The sequence below is a fragment of the Charadrius vociferus genome, unplaced genomic scaffold, assembly GCF_000708025.1.
Source record: "Charadrius vociferus isolate BGI_N301 unplaced genomic scaffold, ASM70802v2 scaffold889, whole genome shotgun sequence".
In the NCBI taxonomy this organism is placed as follows: domain Eukaryota; kingdom Metazoa; phylum Chordata; class Aves; order Charadriiformes; family Charadriidae; genus Charadrius; species Charadrius vociferus.
The window spans coordinates 4,383-12,464 of record NW_009650189.1 but is presented as its reverse complement, the minus strand read 5'-3'; the positions used below and the strand labels follow the sequence as shown (position 1 = coordinate 12,464).

At 51.8% G+C, this 8,082-nt stretch overlaps 1 gene segment (V, D, J or C); it reads left to right on the top strand.

Annotated features, from left to right (window-relative positions):
* Positions 1-2,517: 2,517 nt before the first annotated feature.
* On the top strand, positions 2,518-4,691 carry LOC104293443 (the record flags this gene model as incomplete). The annotated part of the segment is given in 3 exon segments: positions 2,518-2,566; positions 3,434-3,776; positions 4,622-4,691. Coding segments are annotated over 3 exon segments (462 nt in total), but the record flags the coding sequence as incomplete, so codon positions are not given.
* Positions 4,692-8,082: the final 3,391 nt, after the last annotated feature.

The following is an 8,082-nucleotide window of genomic DNA, read 5'->3' as shown; positions in this document are numbered from 1 at the left end:
TCACTCCCTTTCCCACGTGCGAGTGCTGCAAGGTCTGAGTGTCAGGAAATGGAGCGAGTGATGTGAAAGAGAGATCTGGTGCCAGTAACTGGGCAAACAACCAATGGCCATGGGGATTGTAGGCCTGGGTGCCAGCAATGGGATGGAGCAGGGTGTGTGTGGCAAGGTCTCAGTGCCAGCAAGGGGAGAAGAGGCCTGTGGTGACAGGACATGTTGGTCTCTGCGCCAGCAGCTGGAGGGACTGGGGTGTGAGCAAGGTCTGGGTGCCAGCAAGTGTCACAGGGCTCACGTCTCTTGCTTGTCAGGAAGTGGGAGGACCACATTGCAAATGTTTCTGTGAGAGCTGAAAGGACCAGCGACTGCAGGGACCTCAGTGTGTTTCTTATTTTTTCTTTGTGAATTGAACTCGACGTGCATGGGTGCGTAGGTGGAATTTGCCAGCATATTTCAAGCTGGCCCAGGCAGGGAGCGGAAAGCAAAGGTGTACCTAAAGTCTTAGTTTGAGGTGGGTAAGAGAGGCCAAGACCAGCACATGGCTATTAGACAGGCTGATACTTGCAAGCTGTGGTAATATTTAGGAATCTGCAATTCTGATGATGGCTGTGAGAGGAGTGGGTGATTGTATGCATGTGTTTGGTAGTGAATATCAGGCTGGCCTGGCCAGAGAAGGAGGAGACCCAGGTGCTGGGTAAGGGTGCCCAGGCTGCAGGGGGCCTATGTTGATATTTGAGGGATGCAAGAATCTGGGTGTGCTTGTGACTCAAGAATGGGAGTGGATGTTTGTTTTCACTAGGGAAGTGAATGTCACAGATGTACTGGAGACAGTAAAACAAAGGGCCACTTCCAAGATGAGGAGACCACAGCATCTAGGTAGAGAGAGCTGGGCCTGTTCAGCACCAAGAAAAGAATCTCAGGGGAGAACTCATCAGTGTGTATAAATATCTGAAGGGAGGCTGGGACGAAACTGGAGCCAGGCTCTTCTCCATGGTTTCCAGGGACAGGACAAGAGGCATTTGGCACAAACTGAAACAAAGGAGGCTCTGTCTGAACACCAGGAAACAGGTGTGAGGGTGAGGCAGCACGGGCACAGGATGCCCAGAGAGGCTGCGGAATCTCCATCCTTGGAAGAACTCACAATCTGTCTGGACACAGTCCTTTGCAATCAGCTCTAGGTCACTCTTCCTGAGGTGGGGTTTGGATCCACTGACCTCCAGAGGTCCCTTCCCAACTTACCAGTTCTGTGATTCTGTAACATGAGACATGAGGAGGATCTGAGAGAAGCAGCCTTCTTCAGCCTTCAAAAGAGAAGCTCAAGGGAGAGCTTTTTCTGACACTTGACTGGAGCATGAAGGACAGATGAAGCCAAACTCTTCTTGAGCACAGTGACAGAGCGAAAGGCAACGCACATGGTCTGGAACAGGGGAAATTCCTACTAGAAATTTGGATCTTTTTATTTTCAGGGTTTTTTTAATGATGCATGTGGACAACGTGTTTAGATAGATCCCAGTAAGAATGGGACTCTGCCTCCACAGAGTGTTGATTAAATTACCACTAATTGGAAATAAGACAAGAAGGTAAATAGGGACAGCACTGGTGACGTTATGCTCCTTCGGATACTGGGAACCCCGAGCATGGGGTGGAGTTTGAGTTGGGTGCAAATCCTACCCATGCTGAGATTCACTGGTATTGTCATCTTTGGAGTTTCCATGGCATTTCCTTAGGAACATAACAATCCTAATTTCTACTGTTGAGCAAAAGGGCATTTAAATGAAAGGAAGGTGTTTCCATCCTGTATCGAGACAAGGATGCGTTCATGGCAATGTTGCCGCGTTTGCCAAGTGATAGATTCAGCTCAGCACAGCGCAGGTCTCTGCCTAATCAGGTCAGGATAACTTAACAATAATGAACAGTTTGTTCTTTCTGCCACGCCTGGCGCATGGGATCACTCTGGAGTTAATGTGGAAAGGGGGTGGGATTACCCACTTGCAGTGCCCCCACCTCTTCACATGCCCTTTCAGCCCTGGGTTTCCGGGCTACCCTATCCCCACCCCTGGCAGTGCAGCACCCCAATGGGTGTCCCATGTGCTCCCTTGGAGTAGGGGTGACCCCCTGATCCCTCATCCTGGTGCCTGCTGACCCCTCACACTTTTCCTGAGAGTAGGAGTAATTTGCCCTTGTCATCTCTGGGTTTGTGGCAAATAGGAGCAGTTCTGGAGCCAGGTTCCTCTCTCACAGGGTGGGTTATCCCACCAGAACAGGACACAGCCAGAACCCCTGGGCTGCTGCCCAGTGGGATTCATCTCCTAAGTGGGGGGATTTGGGGAGTGTGCAACATGTTGCTGCTGCAGGAGAAACCCAGAAGCAGCATTTCAGACACAGGAAGAACACATCACTGCTCTTCCCTATTTCTTCCTTTGCTCCCCCAACACAGTCATTTCCGGCAGCTCTGTTATCTCGGGGCTGGGAGGTGGTTTTCTCACTCTCTCTCGCTCAACAAAGCAGCAGGTTGGTCTCGACATGCACCTCAGTTATTTCATCCTCACAGCCTTCCTGGGGCAACTGCTGGGTAAGTCCTGGCTTTTCATCAGCACATGCTTCTTCTCCCAAGGAAACCCTTGCCAGCCTTATCAAGATTGTACAGAGAACTACTCTTGAAGTACAGGAAAATTCTGGGAAATAACAACTCATCTTTGTGGTTTTGCATGCATTCTCTCAAGACACTTTTACCATTTAAAGTAGAGAGAAGAGATACCTCAGACCCTTTCTCTTGCCTTTCTCTCACCTTTAATCCATCTCCCTCTCCCTCCTGATCCACCCCCTGTCACCATAGGAGATATCAGCCCTCTCTCTTTCACACACATTTCTCCCTTTCCAATGCAAATCAGCAGATCATGTCAAAGCTGTTACAGAGACCTTAAAGCTCTCATCCTGTTGACATTAATAGGGTGTCCCATTCTGCCTCCTGGCAGGCACATGTCTGCCGTGGCTTTCAGTTTTCTCCCAGTTGTTGACACAGCCAGGGATCCCTCTTTTCAAGCTCAGCATTGTATATGCTTATGGAGCAAGGAGCCCTCGGAGATGCGTGGGATGGGGAAGCAGCATGAATCTTTTTGCTGTAGATCCCCGGGCCCTTCAACCTGCTGGAGGGGTGCTGGTCCCAGCACGTGAAGGTAAGGTATGACAGGCTGTTCCCTGGTCCTCTGAGCAGTGGGAACAGGAGCAGGGATGCAGCACAGCTCTTCTCAGGCTCCACGCTGTGATGAGAGCTCTGAGCTGCTGCCCAAAACTCCTCTCCACCTGGCTGTCTTCAGGCCTCAGGATATTCCTGCAGGGCAAGGGACAGGGAGTCTTCTCTGCCTGGAATTTGAATCCACTCCTGGTTTGCTTCCCAGAGCCTTTCTCTGCAGAGCAGCTCACCTTCGTTTTCTTCCAGGCACCAAGGGACAGACCACTGTCACCCAGCAAGAAGGACAAGTCACAGTGAAGCAGAGAGACACCTTCCAAACCACCTGCTCCTACCAGAGCTCCAGCTTTGATGTCTTGCTCTGGTACCAGCAGAGGAAAGGTCAAGGTCCCCACATGGTCTCTTACCATGTAGCAGCTGCTCACAAGCAGAGCGGCCGTTTCACCACCTTGCTGAACACCGCAGAGAAATACAGCCACCTGCAGCTGGAGGAAGTCGAGGTCTCTGACAGTGCCGTGTACCTCTGTGCTGTGCAAGACACGCTGGTGCAGGGAGCTTCCTTGGCTGTGCAACAACCCAGGAAAGGGAGGGGGTGTGTCTGTGCAAGGCTGAGGGTGTGGGAAGGAGCCCTCAACTCTGCCCTCGCAGCATTGCTTCCCCTGTAATGCTTTCTGTCCATTCCAGACATCAGTTTATGCAGGCATACATTTTAGCAGTTTGTTCGTCTTGAGCACTGTTAATAACTGCAGGCACATCCATCCTTTCCAGCAACAGCTGTTTTGTCTTTTATTGAGATTGAGACACACCTTAAAACTGGTTCCATTGTGTTATTTCCTGCTTGAACTTCAGCCATGGCAGTTGACGTAAGGAGATGCTGTACCTTTTGTTCTCCTAGGCAGCTCCCAGCATGGGTCATCCATGGACCCTCATTCCTCTGTTCTCACTGGGGACCTTAAACATTCTAGTGTGCACCGGTCAGTTCCTCCTGCTCATGTGGTGTGATGAACTGGCACTTTTTGTAGCAAGTGTCCCGTATCTGCAAAGTCACAAATGATCGAGCTGTTCCTGGAGCACTGCTCTCTTCCCCTAGAGGACTTTTCTCTCCTTTAATCCCTGGGGACAGAGGTGGCTCCTCAAGGGAAACATGAACAGCACCTGCTGCAGAAGTTCCCCACAGAGGGGCAGGCTTTGTCCTCCACTCTACTGGATGTGGGGGACACTCAGCACAGCCCTCTGCTTGACACACAGCCCCTCTCCAACCCTCTCGTAGTCACATTGACCTCCCAAGGCCTGTGCTAACTAGGGCCCCAGACCTCATCCCTTGGGCAAGTGCAAGGTCTCCCTCAGCATCACAGCACAGTCCAGGGAAAAGCTGCATTGTCATTGACAGGTGTAACACTGTGTGCCCTTGATGTATAACTGTCATTGTCCCCTTAGGACCTGCATGCCCAAGTCCCCCGGAAGGAAATGTCAGGCCGACGGTGACCTGAGCCCACAGCAGGAGCCTGTGAGGGTTTAAATTTCAGGTGCAAGTGGGTAGGCTAGACCAGGAAAGCAAGAGCAGGGAGGCAGGAGTGAGGATGAGCCCAGCCCAGGTCAGGCAGTGTCCACACCAGCAGGATGCATGGGGGCAGGTGTTCCTGCATGACTTTTACCACCTCAGTGTCTGCTGCAGAAGGAAAATGGCTGGGCATAAGCAAACCAGGACATGTCTGGGATGTATGGAAGGCAAATTTTTGATGCAGGCAATCATTGAACAGGTTAGGGGAGAGACTCTGTGGGGCCCGCTACTCACAAATGAGGAAGAACTGTTCAATGATGTGAAGTTCAACGTTCAGCCTTCCCTGCAGTGACCAGGAGACTGTGGACTCTAAGATCCTCAGAGGACTGACCAAGACAAACAGGACTACTACTGCCATGGACTTCAGAAGAGCAAATCTTGAAGTGGTCAGGGATCTACCTGCTTGGCAAGATGCCATGGGAAACTTCCCTAGAGCATGGAGGTCCCAGGAGAGCTGGCTAACCTTCAAGGACAGCCTCCTCAGAGCACAAGGGTGGTCCTCTGCCATGTGGATGAAAAAGGGCAGCTGGAGTGGGAAACTACAAGAGATGTGAAGGGAATCAAGCAAGGTTTCTCTGAGCTTCTTGGCAGCAAAAGGGTGGCTAAGTAGATATGGGCTCATTGCTTGGTGAGGAAGTGGATCTGGTTACAAGCAACATGTACTCGATGCCTTTTTCTCCTCAGTTTTCACTGGTGCAGCTTCTCCTCAGGCCTACCACATACCTGAACCTCCCCAGAGACTCTATGAGAATGAAGCATCACCCACAGTAGAAGAAGAAAGAACTAAGGAGCCCTTACTACCATTTGGACATGCACAACTTTGTGGGACCACTTGGGATCCATCCAAGGGTGTAAAAGGAGCTGACTGGACAGTCTCTCCTCAGTCCCTAGAAGGAAGATGGAGCAAATACTCTCAGAAGCCTTCTCTAAACTCATGAAAGGCAGGAAGGGGCTTGGGAGCCGCTCACACGGGTTTTCAGAGGGCAAATGAAGCCTCACCAACCTCATTACTTTCTATAAGGAGGTGACTGGCACTGTGAGAAGGGGAGGGGCACTGACTGGGGTGTAGCTTGATTTTAGCAAGACCTTTGACATACCCTCATGGGTGCACACACACACCCCCTATACACATACAGAGGTATGCACTCTCACAGACATGCACACACCCCGATGTGTGTGCACATTCAATCTCACACACGTGGGCACAACTAAACACATGAATTCATACGTACCCAAAGAGTAACTCATATATGTGCACTTATAAAGAGGTGTGTGCACACATGTTTCCAAACGAGACTTTGGAAATTGCTTGTTGTGTGTTTGTGTCTTGTGTCATTTTGTGTGCAGCTGGATTTCTCTAAATGCACATGGGAGAACAAATGTGTGCATGATTCTACATCCGTGCATAAGCCTCTGTGCATGTGTCCCTGTGTGCCCCTCATCAGGAGCAAATGCATTGCTCATAGTCAGGGCAATGTCCACTTCTCTCTCCAAGAGCACCACAGAGCAGCAGGTTTCCAGGGTCAGAAGGAGCCCAAGTGCAGCCGAGTGCTAATGGCACTGTTGGAGACCTGTCCAGGGAAGGGGACCTGAAACGCATCCCCTGTCTCCTGAGCCCTCCTTCTCCCACCTCTGCAGAGCTCATGCTCCACTACTGCCCATTTCAGGCCCCAAAAGCAACACTTTCACTCCACTTTGCACCAGTTGTTGAATCCAGTGTAACACCACTGTGAGTGCCTCAGCATGGCTGGCAGTCCCCACTCCCTGCCTCTCCAGACCACGACACAGCTGCTCTCCCCAGTGCCAGAGAGTTCAAAGGATGGGGGCTGCTTTCTGGGAAGCAAGAGGAAGGCTGACGAATCCTGCCCACCTCGTACTGGCCATGTCTCAGTCAATCTGCTTCCAATGCACTGTTGAGTGTGTCTGGGATGGGACACAGCCCTCCCTCATGCCCAAGCCAATGCTAAAGGGACTTGTGCTCTTCAAAGGCCTGGTATTGTGCCCGGCAGGGGCCGAGACCTTCTCCCAAACAGCCACAGAATAAAATGAAAACAGAGTTTGATATCAATGCCTTGTGAGGAGAAGAAAAGACCAGAATGTTCCTGTCTCATATTGGAGTCTCAGTCCGAGTGCCAGCAGATGCTCCTGGGAGGGAAGGGACATTGGATCCAAGGCCACACTGCCCCAGAGCCCACTGCTATCCCACAGGGGTGTCCAGGAGACACCCTCATTCTGACAAGGGCTATGCACAGTATAGGAAGTTCCTGAGCCCCTGTCCCTGCCTGAATGTTTGTCTGCCTGGACTCACATCCAGCTTGCGGATAAGGCAGCTGAGGGCTCTTCCCCTTCCCTTTAGTGACCCCATCGAGATCAGTACCAGGGAGCTCTTCTGGGAGAGCTCAATCAGGGCTGGGTTCCCTCTCCATGGACGTGCTTTGGAGTTCAGAAGCTGATGGCCAAGCTCATTGCTTTCCCATGAGGTAGGTGATGGGCACTGTGAGGAAGGGAAGGGTATGTGCGGACCTAGAGTTTAGCAAGACCTTTGATATCCTCTCTCGTGCCTCCTTCATAGCCCAATTGGGGATCAATGGGTTAGAGAATGATCAGGGGAGAGGAGAAGTGGCTGGACTGTCAGGCAGAAAGAATTGTGAGCAGTGGTGCAAAGCCCAGCTGGCAGACACGTACTCGTGGGCTCTCCCAGGGATCAGCAGTGGAACCAATACTATTTATTGGTCTCATGAGCAGCAGGAGAGGTGGGAAGGAGGGCACTGCCCCTAAGACTATGGCAAACAGTGACTCGGGGGAAACAGGCAGTAGATTCACTGAGCTGTGTTAGTGAAAGTGTTCTGATCAGTTCCAGGAGCGACTTGTTGAGAGCAGACAGAGAAGTTGGGCCAGCACTCTTGAAGGGCACCATGACAGGAGTAGAGGCAATGGAGAGCAGCTGGAACATGGGGAACTGTCGTTAAGCAGGAGGTGGTGCAATCTCCATCCTGGGAGGTGTTCAAGGCTGGACCAAATGGGACCTTGAGCAACATGATTTGTTCTGAGCAGGGGTTGATGTAGATGACCTCGGGAGGTCCCTCCTCACCTACATTCTGACACTGCTATTCCCCCTCACCCCTGCCCTCCCTCACCCCTGACCGCCCATGGGCACATTTGTCCTCACATCCCCTCTGCCACAACACAACTTGTAGGCCCTGTGCTGGGACTGCAGAGCGGCAGCTGAAGGGAGGCTCTCAGCCTCCTCCCTCCCATGCCCAGGAAATGCGAGGCTGCTGGTTCCAGCCCCTGAGCTGGGAGACAGCTCTGGGAAGCTGCTGCAGGTGCTGGGCCA